The 16241-nt window shown below is 59.4% G+C and overlaps 1 protein-coding gene across 3 annotated transcripts in view; it reads left to right on the top strand.

Moving 5' to 3' along the window:
* The window catches only part of CCDC13 (coiled-coil domain containing 13), a 45423-nt gene that overhangs the window by 16158 nt on the left and 13024 nt on the right, over positions 1 to 16241 (top strand). Inside the window, exons 6-13 of one of the 3 annotated variants that reach the window (XM_056129554.1) lie at positions 384 to 500; positions 1463 to 1567; positions 6783 to 6944; positions 8864 to 9040; positions 9845 to 10051; positions 12438 to 12577; positions 13051 to 13134; positions 14827 to 14949. In XM_056129554.1, coding sequence (XP_055985529.1) covers positions 384 to 500; positions 1463 to 1567; positions 6783 to 6944; positions 8864 to 9040; positions 9845 to 10051; positions 12438 to 12577; positions 13051 to 13134; positions 14827 to 14949 — 1115 coding nt within the window. The remainder of the gene's footprint in view (positions 1 to 383; positions 501 to 1462; positions 1568 to 6782; positions 6945 to 8863; positions 9041 to 9844; positions 10052 to 12437; positions 12578 to 13050; positions 13135 to 14826; positions 14950 to 16241) is intronic. The other 2 variants (XM_056129555.1, XM_056129556.1) reach the window with 2 other exon arrangements.

Here is a 16241-nt window from a genome sequence, read left to right as displayed (position 1 = left end):
GAGCCCTACGCCTGAGGGCGAAGTCCTTCCCTCCCTGATCTTCCTGGCATTTCCCATTCCCATTCCTGGATGGTTCCAGCCACCTGCGAATCCCTCTCTCTCACACCCTCCCATGAATCTCAGGAACAAAATCTACTGAAGACGCAGAAACAAAACTGACCCCAAACAGCCCAGCGTCCCAGCAGGCAGCGTTTTTCAGGTTCCTCAAGTGACCAGGAATGGAAAGGCACCCTTGCTTCAGCCTGGGGGGGCCCCGGGAGGGAGCCCAGCTGCGGCATGCGGGGCAAGGGCCTAGTGGTGGTGGTGGGGGGGAACCTTCTCCCCGGGGGTGGGCAGGCCCCCCCCTGCGTGGGCCCTGTCCCACCTGTCCTCTTCCCCGTCAGCCCGAGGCCCCCGTGATCAAGGTCCTGCAGGACAGGCTGGCAGCGGCCAACCTGAAGATGAGTGAACTCCGCAACCAGGTGCAGTCTGTGAAGCAGGAGCTCCGCATGGCGCAGAAGGTGGTGCAGAGACGGGACTGGAGGGTGGACGGGCGGGCAGGGGCCAGGGCTGGGAGCAGCCAGTAGGGTGGGGAGGGGCCGAGGGGGAAATGGGGGTGTGCCAGAGCCAGTCTCCAGCCTGCAGCACACCCCCATTTGGGGAGCCAGTGAGGCAGCCCACCCGCCAGGGTCCCCTGACCTCTGTACCCTTTGGCCCAGCCTCGGGCAGCAGAGGACAGCACTGTCCCTCGGGAGAGTCCCCTCGGCTTTCCTGCACAGTGAGCACCCCGTGCCACATCCAAGGTCTCTGCTCTGAAAGCCGCCTCTCCTCCTAGGGCCTGACTGCCCCCCCCTCTCCGCACCCCTACTGCCCAGGACACTGGCACAGAGTCTGGAGTCTGGGAGATTAAAGACCCTTTCAAAGCGAAAAACTCTCAACTGGGACACAGTGCCCGCGGGGTGCTTATTTATTTTTATTTACATAGAGGATTCTCTGGCATTTGTCTTTCCCTGCTGGAACCACACAGACCAGCCAAAAGATTTCCCAAACAGTGCTCTATTGTGGAGACCAGCCCTGGAGCCCAGCACGGAGCTCGGGTTTCCGTGACAGGCTGCCCAGGGCCCAAGGTGGAGCCTCCAGGAAGACCTGCGTGTGGCCCTCCCACGGCCACAGAGCCGGACCCTTCCAGAACCAGCCTGCCCCTGTCCACACTTAGGACCCTCCCCTGGCTGTGCTCCCAAGAGGGCCTTTCCCCAGAGGACAGCTGCCCTGAGCAGTGCCCTTCCCCAGGCCAACCAGGAAGCAGCTGCGGTCAGCTTGGCCACCCTGCACATTTCCGAGGGTGTCAAGCCCTGCCCTGGGGGCATTGTCAGCTCTCCCTGGGCTGCTGGAAGCATCTCTGGGAAATGCCAGGATGCTGGGTTGGGGGGCTTTCCCCATCAGCCAGCCACCCTGACAGAGGGCCCTGCCCGGCTCTTTTCAGGTTCTGGTCAGCGAGGTTGGGGAGGATGTAAATGTCCAGCAGCTCCTGTCCTCGCCAGGCACCTGGAGGGGCCGGGCACAGCAGATCCTGGTTCTGCAGAGCAAGGTGAGCGCTCGCCAGACCCCTGTGCCTGACAGAGCAAAGCTGAAGATGACCCTCTTCGGGGACACAGCCCCCAGGGAACCCCCAGAGGCCTTTAAAAGGCCTTGAGGTACTGCACTACACACTGTTGCTTTGTTATCTCCCCAAACAAGCCTGGTTTTCATTTGTGCTTTAACGGACGAGCTTTTATGTAACGCTTCCCAGGCGCCAGGCCCTGGCTCGAGTCCAGTGCCAAGGCTTTGCTTCACTCCAGGCACGTAACCCTGATGCCCCGAGCTTGGCCCTGGCGTCCCTGGAGGCACTTCATAGTTTGGTCCAGATGCTTCACGTCTTTGAATCACCCACTAAAGCCTTGTCTCTCTCTTTCTTCATATTTTGGGGCCACAACCAGGGTTTCAGGGACTTGAGGACTGAGGCAGAGGCAAGTGTAATCAGTCCCACTTTACAGGTGAGGGAAGAGTCTGAAGCAGTTCCAGCACCCGTGTCTGCCACCACGGAGGCCCCACACAAACTCTTGACTTGCCCAGGTCACATACTGGCCAGGAATCACAATTTGGAGGAGTCTTTTTTTCTCCTTCATGCTCGGCTTCAAGAAAGCAGCAGAAGAGAACAAGTGCTCGGTTGGTCCCCTGAGCACTGCCAGGAGTATTTCCTGAGTGCAGAGTCAGGAATAACCCAGAGCTCAGAACACTGTCTAGGACTGGGGAATCAAACCTGAGCCTCCCTCCGTCCCTCGTGCTTTGTATGCCCATTAAGCCATCTCTCTGGCCCTCGTCTCCCTCGTTATGTTCTAAGCATTTCAGAGCATCCCTAGAAACGGAGAGTCACGCTGCCTGGCTGCAAGCTCCAGCCTTCCTCCGGGGCCTCCAGTTTCCTCATCAGCTTGCAGGCTGATGACAAGACCTGCCCTGCACGGTTGTTGGGAGACCCCAGGAGTAAAACGCCTGTAGAGTGCCTGGCGTGGCAGAAACACCTGTATGAAGGCTGACTCTAGTGGGTTTCTCTGTTGGCCTTCAAGCCAAGAAAGGGGTGAGTGGGTCCGTGCCACCCTCCCACCCCCCCACAGTTGGCCAAGCATACCTGCGTCCTTCCTCTTCAGAGACTTGACGTCAGGGGTCCTGAGTGGGTGTTTTTTTGTTTGTTTGTTGGATTTTGGACTATGTACCATGCAGCAGTGCTGAGGGGTTGTTCCTGACTCTGTACTCGGGAAATACTCTTTGCAGTGCTCAGGGACCAACTGAGCACTTGTTCTCTTCCCCTGCTGGGTTCTTGAAGCCAGCGCAAAGGCAAAAAGCCTCCCCCAAATTGTGACTCCTGGCCAGCGTGTGACCTGGGCAGGTAAAGAGTTTGTGGGAGGCCTCCATGGTGGCAGACATGGGCACTGGGACTGCTTCAAACTCCTCATGTAAAGTGGGACTGATTATACCTGCCATATCGGGTGGCTGAGGGATGAATTCAAATAACATTTGTAAAGCACGCAGCACAGTGTCTGGCCACAGGAAACCCTCAACATAGCAATAACCATGGTTATTGTTGTTGACTTATATAAATGATAAAAAGTGGGGCCAGGGAGACCGTTCCAAAGGCTGGGATGTATACTTTGCCCATATTTGGTGTTCAGCACTGCACGGTTCCCCTGAGCCTTGCCAGGAGTGACCCCTGAGCTCTGAACCGGAGCTAGCCCCTGGGGCTGGCACCCGGAAGAAACAAAAGATGAAAAAGTAACCCTGTGTTGTTTCAGGCTGAAGGGGGCCTTCCACATAGTGGCCACATGAGGGCGCTGGTGCTTGCTGCCTTTAGCTAGCCTTCTGCCCTCTGCTAGAGAGCCCAGTGAAATCAGCCCCCAGCTCCTGCTATTCACCTTGTCTGCTCCGCAGTGTGGGTTAGGACTGTAGGGGTTAAAGTACAGGGGGTCAGGCTCATGCCTCATGGCTTGATTCCCAGCACCGCGTGGTCCCTGGAGCGCAGCATCAAGTGTGGTCCTGAGACTCCCAGAAGTTGTAACCACAGTCTCCTGACAGCTGCACGGGAGGCCCCCTTCAAAAAATAATGTCACTGTTACTGTCACTGTCCTCCCATTGTTCAGCGATTTTCTCGAGCGGGCCCAGTAACGTCTCCATCATGAGACTTTGTTGTTACTGTCTTTGGCATATCGAATACATCACGGGGAGCTTGCCAGGCTCTGCCGTGCGGGCGAGATACTCTCGGTAGCTTGCCGGGCTCTCCGAGAGGGGCGGAGGAATCGAACTCAGGTCGGCCATGTTGGCTGCGTGCAAGGCAAACGCCCTACCCGCTGTGCTATCACTCCAGCCTCCAAAAATAATATATATATTTTTAATTTTATTAAAGCACAGTGATTTATAAAGTTACTGGTTGTTGAGTTTTAGTCATGGAATATTGCAGCACCGAATCCACCAGCAGTGTCTGTTCCCCCCACCAAGGTGCCCAGGTTCCCTCCCAAACCAAGTCCCTCCAGCCTGCCCCCATGACAGGCACCTCTCAAGTTTGCTTGTTAGGGTTTGACCTCTTGATTTCAGTGCGGTTTGGATATTCGATTCTATCATTCCTTAGCACCACCTTGTGCCTGACTCCCCTCCCCTAACCAGTGCTTCCCATCTGTCTCTCTTCCCTCTCCCCTCCACTCTTTCTTTCCTTCTGCTCCCTAGACTCTGGGGCCAAGGTTGAACAAGGCGTTCCCCCCCCCCCCCACCTCCTGAAACCTTTGCATTTCCTCATCCAGTTTTTCTCAATAACGCCTACATGTGATATCAACCTGTGTTTATCCTGCTTCTGACTTACTTCATTTACATGATGCTTCCCAGTTCCATTCATGTTTTCGTGAATTGCATGGTTTCATCCTTCCTTACAGCTGTGTAGTATTCCATTGTGTGTATATACCACATCTTCACGATCCACTGATCTGTTGTTGGATATCTGGGTTGATTCTAACTCTTTTTTGTTTTTCTTTTTGGGTCACACCTGGCATTGCACAGGGGTTACTCCTGGTTCATGCACTCAGGAATTACTCCTGGTGGTTCTTGGGGGACCATATGGGATGCTGGGAACCGAACCGAGGTCAGCTGCTTGGTAGGCAAACACCCTACCCACTGTGCTATTGCTCCAGTCCCTGGTTCCAAATCTTAGCTGTTGTACTGAATGGTGAAATGAAGAGCGGTGTGCATACGTTCTTTTGAATGAGTGTTCTTCTGTCCTGGGGATAGATGCCCAGAGTGGAATTTCTGGGTCATGCACTGTAGCACTGTCCTCCCGTTGTTCATCGATTTGCTCCAGCGGGCCCAGTAACTTCTCCATCGTGAGACTTGTTGTAACTGCATTTGGCATATTGAATACGTCATGGGTAGCTCGCCAGGCTTTGCCGTGTGGACAAGATACTCTCAGTAGCTTGCCGGGCTCTCCGAGAGGGGTGGAGGAATCTAACCCAGCTTGGCCAGGCCGACTGCGCACAAGACAAACACCCTACCGCTGTGCTATCGCTGGGTCATAGGGGAGCTCAATTCTAAGTTCACTGAGTATCCTCACTCAGCCTGTTTTCCATAGAGGTTGGACTCGACAACATTCTCACCCGCAGTAGATGCAGGTTCCTTAAAAAAAAAAAAAAGATTTTTTTTAAAAGTTAACAAGCAGGTTGCCAATAAAGCTGTCGCTCTGAGGAGTGGCGCCAGGGCCTTTGCTGTGGAACCCACGGGTGCTGGCTCCAGGCTGAAGCTTCCCAGGGCCACCTCAGGACCCTTCTGGTTGCCTGGTCCTAAAAACCACCTGTGCCTGGTCCTAAATAGCACCTGTGGAGCAGCGTGTCTAGTATGCACAGACCCTGAGGTCATTCCTCCCTGTGGCCCCCACAAGTGCCACCAAGCATAGCCCAGCTGTTCCCCAGCAGCCCCAACACGCACCCAACCACCCTTCCCTGGGCTGAGCTCTTCCAGGAGTGGCTCATCCCCTGCATGCCTGCACAGCTCAGGAATCACATGGCCCCAATCTTAAATAATAATAGCACTGTAGCACTGTTCTCCCGTTGTTCATCAATTTGCCTGAGTGGGCACCAGTAACATCTCACAACAAATTGTGAGACTTCTTGTTACTGTTTTTGGCATATTGAATACATCACGGGTAGCTTGTCAGACTTTGCCATGCAGGCAAGATACTCTTGGTAGCTGGCCGGGCTCTCCGAGAGGGGCAAAGAAATCAAACCCGGGTCAGTCATGTTGGCCGCGTACAAGGCAAACGCCTTACCTACTGTGCTATCAATCCAGCCCAAATAATAATAATAATAATAATAATAAATTAAAATAGAGGCTGGAGACATGGAGCAGGGAGTACGGCCTTACCTTGCATGCAGCCAATCTCGGTTCAATTTCCTGCATTGCATAAGGTCCCCCAGACTCTTCCAGGAATGATCCCTGAGCACTGAACTAGAAGTAAGCTCTGAGAATGGCCAGGTATGGCTCCAAAACAAAACAAAACAAAACAAAAAATGGGGGGCAGAGAGATAGTGCAGCAGGTAGGGCACTTGCCTTGCATTTGGCCACCCAAATTTGATCCCTGGCACCCCTGCTGGCAACACTAGGAGTGATTCCTGAGTGCAGAGCCAGGAGTTAGCCCTGAGCATCACCAGGTGTTGCCTGAAAACTAAAATAAATAGATAAAATAAAAGACTGATGCCAGAACCCTTCTGGGCATGTTGGACTAAAGTCACTCCAAGCTGCGTGGGGTGGAGGGGATGCCCCTCGCTCAGACGGGCTCCGATACCGAGTCCCCCGATTCCGGCCCGTCACCCTCAACCATTCACAAAAGCAGCGTCCCTGTCGGAAGGTCCGTGGTGTGCACGGTGGCACAGCAGCGAGGCTGTGGCTGACCCTGCTACCAGCCCCGCCGGCCTCTGCAGAGCCCCACCCCTGCTCAGGGGGTGTCTGTCCAGCTGCTGCTCTGCCCACACCTACCATCCTTTCCCTCCCCAGAACCAAGGGCTGCGCCCCGAGTCCCCTCCGAGACTAGGGGCTCCCTGGGCTCCAAGCTGACCCTTGCCTCTGTCCTCCCAGTGCCTCCGGGCCACCTCAGACCCCTCCCGACTCCGGTCCCCTCCCCATATGAAATAAAAGACTGATCCCAGAACCCAGGAACAGGGTCCAGCTGAGTTGGCCACGCAGGTGGGTCTTCAGGGCTTTCCCTCCTGGAACTGATCCTTGCATCCCCACCCTAGGTCCGAGAGCTGGAGAAGCAGCTGGGACAGACCCGGGGCCGGTCCGCGGGGACAGACAGTGAGGTGCTGTCGCTCTACCCCGACACCCGGAAGCTGTCGGCGCAGGAGAAAAACCTGCTGCGGATCCGAGCACTGGAGAAGGAGAAACAGGAAGGCTGGGAGGTAGGGCCTGCAGGGGGAGGTCAGCGGGGCCGGAGACCCCTGACAGGCAGGCAGGACGCACCTGTGCGCCTCACATCCTGTCTCCAGGACTGGCGCTGGGCCGCAGGACCCTCCCCGGGAGGGACTTTGGACGGCCCCTCACTGACCGCACGGAGACTCTGGGCCTGGAAGTGACCTTGTGGAAGGAGGCGCTGCAGGGCACCCACGGCCCGGGGAAGTGAGGGGCTGGCGGCTGGCTGAATGTCTGTGCATGTAGGGAGCCAGATTCGCAGAGGACAAGTGTGCCGGCTCCGGGCAGTGCTTCCTAAACCCTTCCACTCTCGACCCCCCCCCTTTTTTTTACTTTTTTTTTTCTCAGAGGGAGGCAGGGGTGGTATTTGGGCTGCACCCGGCGATGCTCAGAGCTTACTCCTGACTCTGTGCTCAGACATCACTCTTGGCAGTGCTCAGGGGAGCATACGTGACATCACTCTTGGCAGTGCTCAGGGGAGCGTGCGTGATGCCAGAGATTGAAGCTGGGCCAGGAGCCTGCCATGCAAGCGTCCTCCTCACTGCACTGTCACTCCAGCCCCGTTCTCCTGCCCCCGCCCACCCAAGAAACGCAGCCCGGTCTGGGCCAGCCCAGAGCACCCCGGTCTCACACTGCGGCTGATGCTGAGTGTGTCTCCGGCCCTGACACATTCACAGCGCCTGCACGGTGGCCAGTCTCCTCACCACCCCGTAGGCCATGGCATGATGTCCCGTGGTGGGGCGGTGACCCGCAGGACAAGAAGTTTTGGTTTCGGGGCACACTAGCTTCAGGCGCAGTGCAGCGCCTAGGGGGCAGTGGGGCGGGTGGGGGTGGGGAGCTTGGTCTCGGTGCTCCTTTTCCCAGGCTGAGTTTGAGCTCTCTGTCTCATGCAAGCAGCCCCTCCCCCAACAAAGACCCTCCCAGTTCCAGCCCATATCTGAGTGTTCCCCCTACCTGGAGCAGAGCTGGTGGTGGCTGAGGTGCAGGATGCCTGAGACGCCTCCCCTAGGTCTAGAGATCAGTCGGCCATCCCAGCAGGTGGAGGTGCCCCCCTCAGCACCCAGCCCTGCTTCCTGCACCCAGACCCTGGGCTGCAAAGTAGCCGACCCCGAGCGAGGAGGGCCCGGCCTCGGACACATTCTCACTTCCCTGCACATCTCCATGAGGGGGCCGGGGAGGGGGGAAGGCTGGAGGCAGGGGGCATTGTGGGAGAGGGGCGCAGGGTGCTGGAGGCAGAGAAACCCCCGGAGGTTTTCCTTTGTGAAGGGTCAGCCTCATCAGGCCCGGGGTCACAGCTGGGGGGGAAGCAGATGCCAGTTCCCCAGGGTAGCGTGTGTGACCACTGCCCTGCACCAAGACTATCAGGCCCGGGCAGAAGGGCCGGAGGCGGCCGAGGAGAGGGAGAGGAGGAAAAGTCACGCAGGACTTGCCAGAGAGGGCTCCTTCCCTGCGGTGTCTCTCCTGGCTTCCAGGATGCTGGGCGTCACAGCGGGCGCTCGGGAAACGGGCAAGGAATGGAGGCAGACACGGCCAAGGGAGGCGGGGAGATGCGCGTGTTGGGGTGAAGCCCCCCCTTCTCCCAGACCCCCCAGCCCAGTCAGGGTGAGCCCCGCCACCCCCAGCCCTGTGCGTTTCTTCTCTCTTCCCTGGCTCAGGGCAGGGGGTGGGGTGGCGGGTAGCTGTCCTCTCGTGAGGACACCCCAGGCTGGCCAGGCCCTTTCTCCTGCTCAGTGCCACCACAGTCGGGGTTGTGCGAGCTCAGGAGGGGCCTTTTCTCTGTGAGGGCCTCACCCCTCATGGGTGCTCAGTGTCCATCTGGATCTCTCTTCCTTGGCACGTGGGGCAGCCCTGGGATACCCCTCACACACACCCCCACCCTCCACTGTGCTACTGCGCTTTCTGTTGGCAGAAACTGGCCGGGGAGCGGGACGCCCTCCAGAGAGAGCTGGAGGAGACGAGGAGGAAGCTCGAGGCCGTGAAGTCCCGCAACAAGGTGCTGGCCGGAGAGGTGAAGACGCTCAAGAGTCAGATGGGGACCCTGGCGGAGAAGGGCAGGCACGACGACGAGCTCATCGACGCCCTCATGGTATGGTCGGGCGAGGACAGGGGCCCCTCCACCCACCCAGCCACCCAACCACTGAGCCACCACGAATCCTCCCAGATTCTCCGGGCCTCCCCAGTGAGGAGGCCCAGAACTGGGGGCCCAGAACCCCACTCCAAGGCCCGGAGCCAGGCCGAAGGCTCCCCGGGGCACACCGGGGCCAGTTGAGGCCCCTCAGGTTGCTGGGCCTGGGGACCCCCCAAAGGGGAAAGAAGTAGATGAGGGGGAGAGAGCTGGGAGTGCCCCGAATTATTTTTCATTAAGTGCCAGTGCTGGCCTGTGACGGCTGGAGCAGTAGCACAGCGAGTAGAGCGTTTGCCTTGCATGAGGCCAGTCCGGCTGAGCCAGGTTCAATTCCTCTGCCACTCTCGGAGAGCCCAGCAAGCTACCAAGAGTATCTCGCCCACACGACAAAGCCTGGCAAGCTTTGTGGACCCCCAGAGACTCCTCTGGGATATCTCTGGGGGGAAGGGGAGAGGCTTTAGCAGGGTGCTGAAGAACCCCTCGCCCAGCTGAGCAGTGTTTCGTTCCACCCGAATGCCTCCACACCGCCATCCCCTGAGCCCAGTCTCAGGGAGAAGGGACTGAGGACAGGGAAAGAGTGTGGTCACTTAAGTGGGACCCCCAGCCCTGTGCGCCCCCCCTTCCCCAGGCAGGCAGACGGTGCTGCTCCTGCTGCTTCTCCAGGGATGGCCTGGTAGGGTCCTCCCTGACCTTGCCCCGCCGCCCTGGGCCCACGGCTGACCCTCGCCCTCCCACTCGCCTCCCCACCCCCAACTCGCCCCCCAGGACCAGCTGAAGCAGCTGCAGGAGATCCTGGGCAGCCTGAGCCTGCAGGAGGAGAAGTCACGCGCGTCCCAGCAGCGCCTAGACCAGCAGCTCAACAGCGAGGCCCAGCGCAGCAGCAGCCTGGTGGCCCAGCTGCAGGCCATGGTGGCCGAGCGGGAGGCCAAGGTGCGGCAGCTGGAGCTGGAGATCGGGCAGCTCAGCACGCAGGTGAGCGCGGCGCCCCCTAGTGGTGGCCAGAGATCTCAGCGGCTGCTCCCCACCTGCCTCTGCTCAGGGCTGCGCCACTTCCTCCCAGGCTCCCCTTCCGGCTCCTTCCTAGGCCCCTCCTCTACCCAGATCCTTTCCGCTCCCTTCAGGCACACACACCCGATGGCCTGCATCTGCTCTGCCGGAAACCTGTCCTTGGCTCCTCATTTCCCACAGTCTCGCTCCTGGCCTCAAGGGCTCCGGGCCAACCACCTCTTCCTCTCACACCCCCATAGGACACCTTGAGCCTCATGGCCCAACGTGGTGGCCACTGCACCCGCCTTCACACTCACAGTCGGTTGCCAGAGAGCAGAAGGAAAGCCGCACTCCCTCATCTCTCTGCAGAGCCCCTCCCTGCCCCCCACGCTGGGCTCCGGGGAGGTACTTGTTCCTCACACAGGGGTCAAGGGAGTGGGGGCATCTAGGGAGATGGGATCCCTGACCATCAGTCAGTGACAGGGCTCCCCAAGAGCTGCCCCCAAGCCCTCCCCGCCCACCCAGGCTGGTGCTGCTGGTTTGCCCAGCTCCCACAACCCCCAGATGTGCAACAGTATATGAGAGTGTCACCTTGCCATCTCCCACCCTGTGTTCTGGCCTGTGCTCACTGTGGAGTGTAGAGGGGCTGTCCGGAACATTCCACCATCCGTGACTGGCCACTGGCCAGGCTCCCAGCACATAACAGGGTCGATGCTGCATGTGGCTCAGGCACCTGCCAGGCATGCTTCAGGCTCTGGGTTCAGTCCCCGGCTCGGCTGCAACCCCACACGCTGAGCGCAACCCTGGAGATGCTACCACACGTACATAACGCCCAGCACGTGACCCCATCACTGCCACCATGATGACAGCGAAGGAAGGGGGATGAGGAAACAGGACGCATCCTGCTGTGGTCCAGACGCGACCAGCTGGTGCGGCACGAGCGTCAGTGTTCTCTCAGAAAGGGCAGGCGAGGGGACACATCACGTTGTTTCCCTTTTGGAGGCCACACCCAGCAGTGCTTAGGGCTTGCTCCTGGCTCTCCGCTCAGAAACTATTCCTGGCAGTGCCGGGGGACCGTAAGGAATGCCAGGGATCGAACCTGGGCTGACCGCATGCAAGGCAAAGGCCCTCCCCGCTGTGCTATGGCTCTAGCCCCAGGACACGTCATGTTGTTTGAACTCACACTGACCTTCCAGCCCCTGATGTGGCCTGATTGCCTCAAATGTGTGTGTGTGTATGTGTGTTGTATGTGTGAGTGTGTGTGAGTCTGTGTGTATATGTGTCTGAGTGTGTGTGTGGTGTGAGTGTGTGTATTTATCTGTGAGTGTGTGTGTTAGTGTTTGAGTGTGTGTATGTGAGTATCTATGGTGTGTGTGTATGTGAGAGTGAGAGTGTGTATGTCTGTGAGTGTGTATGAGTGTATGTGACTATGAGTGTAAATGAATGTATGTGTGTGAGTGTATGTGGGTGTGGGTGTGGTGTCTGTGAGTGTATCTTGTGTGAGTGTGTGTGAGTATGTATATCTGTGTGTGAATGTGTATGTGAGTGTGTGTGTAGTATGGTGTGAGTGTGAGAGTGTGTGTGTCTAAGTGTGTGGGTGTGGTGCATGTGAGTGTGTGTGTGTCTGTGTGTGTGGTGTGTATGTGAGAGTGTGTGTGAATGTGTTTGTGACTGTGTATGTGAGTGTGGTATGTATGTGTGTGTGCCTTGAGTGAGTGTGAGTGTATGTGTGTATATGTGAGTGAGTGTGAGTATATGAGAGTGTGTATGTGAGTGTGTATGAGTGTATGTGTGTGTGAATGTGGTATATGTGTGTCTTGAGTGTGTATATGTGAGTGAGTGTGAGTGTGGTGTGGTGTGTGTGTGTGTGTGTGTGTGTGTGTGTGTGTAGGGGTGTTCATCTTCTCATGCTCCTCCATCAGCTGGGCCTCAGCTGCCCTGGAAGAAGTAAGGGGAGGCCTGGGCCCGGGGAAGCCTGGCTGAGCTCCGGCGGCTGGGAGGTCCCAGGGTCTCGGCTGACAGGCAGCTGCCGGGAGTCACACCTGTCACAGGGCAGCCTGCAGAGGGGCCCTCGAGGCCTCAGCCTCTGATCTTGCCATGTCAAAGGCCGTCAGCTTCCCTTGGGGACCTGCATCCAGCAGCTGCCTGGCCAGGCCCGTCCTGGCGCTGAGCGGCTCCTCTGAAGAGAGGCATTATTGGACGTCGTTGTCATGCAAGGGATGTCTTCAGCAAACAGCCCCGCTTTCATTCCTGAAAAGAAGCCTCTTTCACAGCCCCCGACAGTCCCGAAACCAAGCCAAGCTCCCCCGCCCCGCCCCCGCTTTCTCTGAGCCAAAGCCCTAAGAATCGAACCCGTGTCTGTTCCCTGCAGTATCTGCGGAATAAAGGAATGGGGGAGGGGCCAGGTGGGCCCGAGGCCAACCCTGTCTACCCGAAGGGCGTGGAGGACCCCAGTTCGAACAAGCCCCCTGCCTCAGCGGGTGACCACGCCAGCCGACTGGGATTCTCTCGGTAAGGGAAGGCGGGCCGCAGGGGCTGGGCTCGAATATTAATTATCCAGAAGAGAGGCTCCTTCCTGCGCCTCTGACAGGAAGCCAGTGCTGCTGGGACTGGTCCTACCAGGACGCGGCCCTGCCTGTCCCCTTTTGCAGCCACAGGAAGGAGCCTCAGGCCCCGGGTGCGGGCCTGAGTTCAGGCCCCAGGTTCTCCAAGCCTGCTGGCTGCACACCTGCTTCTCAGAGCCCCGGGTGGGTGGTCACAGACTCCCAAGTTTCCTGGATTAGAGCAAGGAAGAGTTCCGGGAAGACAGGCAGCGTGTCTCCCAGGCTGCCCAGACAGGACCGCCGTGAGGGTCAGGCATGGGCCGGCCCCCAGGCTCTCCAGAACCCTGCCCATCCCCTCCCAGTCAGGCACACATAGAGGTGAGGCCCCCAGGGACCCCGCTTGCTTCCTGCGCTGATGCGCCCCCTTCTGCCTCCGCACAGCTCCGTGACCAGCCTGGGCCACATGCTGGTGGAATCTTCTCTCACGTGGCCTTCCCTGCCCAGTCCTCACAGGGCCTCGCCCAGGTACGGACCCAGGACCCTGAGCCCCGCAGTCCTCCCTGTCTGGGACCGCTCAGCTCTCCCATTGGAAAAAAAAAAGGAGGGGAAACTGAGGTCAGGCCAAGTCAGTGTCTCATCTCAGGTCACCTGAGGACATGGAGGTGCCTGAGCCGTAGCCTCCGAGCCTTGACCTGTAGTCCAGGGCCCCTTCTTGCTCCCTCAGAGCCAATAGGGAAACTTACAGGGCCTGGATCCCGGCCCCTTCCCTGACGCCTCCTGCCCCCCAGAACTGTCTCCAGGGGGAGATGTGCGTCAGCGGGGTCCCCACCTTAAGTCACTGATAGCCCCTCAGCTCTCTGCCCGCTCTGGGTTGATAGAATCAGGCCTGAGGGCTCTAATGTGTCCTTTGTCCTTCCTGCCAGCCGCAGACAAAGGCTGACTTTGTCCTGCCTCCAGCTCTGCCCCTGTCGCCCCCCCCCCCCAACCCTGGGCCTGCTGCCCACTCCTGGGCAGGACAGTTGTGGCTGAGTCTCACTTGCTGTGTGGCGCTGGGCACAAGGGCCACCACTTGCTGCATCTCCAGGAAGGAGCCCTGCCTGTGGCCACTGTGGCCCCGGGGCCAGCCGCCAGGCCAGCCCTGCCACCTGGGCTTTCAGCACATGCAGGGATGGGAGTGGACCCATGGGGACCACCGGGCAACGTGCCCCACGTCTCCCACCCATGGTGGGCACAGACAAGGCCTCAGGACGGGAGCAGGACAGTGGACCAGAGCCCGCTCAGGGTCGCTGCAGGGTGTCAGGGGCCAGCAGATCCACACATAAATAACCACTCAGCCCCTTGGAGCTGACCCTTCCCATCAGTGACAGGGAGTGTGTTCGTCAGTCCAGGTGGGGTGACTGCTGGGGGTCCAGTGGGCAGGGCACCGGAAGGCCCTGGACCCTGTCCCCCCCGCCCGCCCTGGGGATAGTTGAGGTGCTAGACAGGGCTTCCTGGGCACAGCGCTGACAGGGTTCTGGCCCAGTGGGGCAGGCTCCGGACAGCCCCTGAGGTAAGGCCCAAGCTGCCAAGAACTCACAAGCCTCTTGGGGAGGAGAGTGTTCCCAGAGCCCCTCAAACAAGCCCTTCATTTCTCAGACAGAGAACGGGGGTCCAGGGAGAGGAAGAAGCCCGCCTCCAGACCACAGAGTGGGTCAGACCCTTGCCCTGAGGGCCCTCCTTGCACCTTCCCGCGGGTCCTGCAAGCTCGAAGAGGCCACCTCAGGTCTCTCCAGGGAAGGGCAGGACAGGGCACCGGGGCCTGCGGATGGGGCGGAGCCCAGCTCTGTGGTGCCCAGCCAGCAGGTCAGGGACCCGGGGACAGGTGTGGTGGGAAGGAGGGACGCAGTGGTGACGGCTGTCAGAGCCACCGGTGGCCCATGAGTCTCACGGCCAGGCCAGGCTGGGAGAAGTAAGGGGACTGGCAGGCTGGCGGGAAGGCCTAGGCACCCCCAGCCCCCAAGAGCCACCGTCCCTAGCAGTGCACGTGAGTCCAGATCCTGCAGGGGCTGGCTGGACCCGGGTGCTTGTGGGCATCTCACCTCGTGGCGACAGGCGAGGTGAGGGCTAGAGGCAGGTGCCGAGTAAGTGTCCTGCAAGTCCCTCCTGCCACCCGAAAGGTAAGTGCAGGCCAGCAGGTAACCCCTCCCAATGACCTCTGCCCCCCACCCTGGCCCCCAGGTTCTCCGACTCCCCTGAACAGAAAGGCTGGCAGGCACAGGTGACAGAGTTCAAGGCCCTCTGGCAGGCCACCGAGGTGGAGCGCGACCGGCTCACCGAGTTTGTCTCTGTCCTACAGAAACGGTAACATGTGGCGTCCAGGGACGCGTCCTGATGGGCCGAGCGGGCCGGGGGGCCTCTGGCAGGCCGGGGCTGCTGCCCCGGATGCAGCCCCCACAGTGTCCACCCAAAGTGGATGTAACCCGCTCATAACCCAGGGTGTACCCCAACCTCCGTGCACCCGAGGGGACTGTCAGGGGCAGGTGGACACAGGCGGGGCCCTTGGGGCAGGGGGAGGGGGCAGACTCTGACTCTCCCTGTGCTCGGCCTCCTGGTGGGAGGGGGGCGGGGGGTTGGAGGGTGGCAGTCACGAGTCCAGCAGAGCAGAGGGGGCCTAGGCTGGGGACCAGGCGGGAAGGTTCTCTCCATTCCACAGGCTTGTTGGCAGCTTCCTGTTCCGATAAATCAGTGCTCCTCTTTCCAGTGACCCTTTTGGCAAGAGCTGTCGGGGGCCCGGGCCAAACACATGGCCTGGCCATGTGACCGCCTTGCTGAGAACTATAAAGGCAGCCGCTGAGTTTCTGCCGTATCACATGTCAGCCCTGGCGCTTTGATGGGCGGCAGGAGGGGCCCGTTCTGGCTGAGTGCAGCAGAGGGCAGGCCCGGGGAAGGCACTGGCAAGAGAGCATCCAGGAGAGCTTAGGGGTTGCCCCGGCCAGAACCCCAGAACAGTCGTTTCCCCCCTCCCCCATCCCAAACCCCTGCACAACACAGTCCCCGTGAGTTTAGGGACAGGCTTAGAGACACATCCACCCCCCCTCCCCCCCACATACACCCAAGCCTCCAGATGCCCCCAGCAGGGAGCAAAGGCAGGAGGCCAAAGTGGGGAGCTTCCCAAGGAGGGGGGTGTTGGCAGAGGCTGGAGAGGCCCGCCTTCATCCTCCCCTCACGCAGGCACCTCAGGGAGGGTGTGGGTTCAGACCCACTCTGTGTGAAAAACCGTGAGGGAGGGGCCGGAGCAATAGCACAGTGGGTAGGGCATTTGCCTTGCATGCGGCCGACCCAGGTTTGATCCCTGGCTTCCCATATGGTCCCAAGCACCGCCAGGAGTAATTCCTGAGTCTTGCAGAGCCAGGAGTGACCCCTGTGCATTGCCAGGTGTGGCCCAAAAAGCAAAAAACAAAACAAAACAAAAATAGCCACGAGGGAGGTAGAGCGAGCAGAAGAGACACACACCTCAGGCTTTCTCTCCCGGTGGCCCCCAGACACCCCCCCCCTCCACCACCACCATCACCAAGTGGCCCTTTCTCCCTCACCATGCTGTGACTGACCAGGGTAGTTCTGCCCCACGCCACAGCCACCGAGAACCCCAGTTC

The sequence above is a fragment of the Sorex fumeus genome, unplaced genomic scaffold (genome assembly GCF_029834395.1).
Source record: "Sorex fumeus unplaced genomic scaffold, SorFum_2.1 ptg000072l, whole genome shotgun sequence".
NCBI classification, from domain to species: domain Eukaryota; kingdom Metazoa; phylum Chordata; class Mammalia; order Eulipotyphla; family Soricidae; genus Sorex; species Sorex fumeus.
The sequence above is the reverse complement of the archived record's forward strand: the minus strand, read 5'-3'. Positions and strand labels throughout refer to the sequence as shown.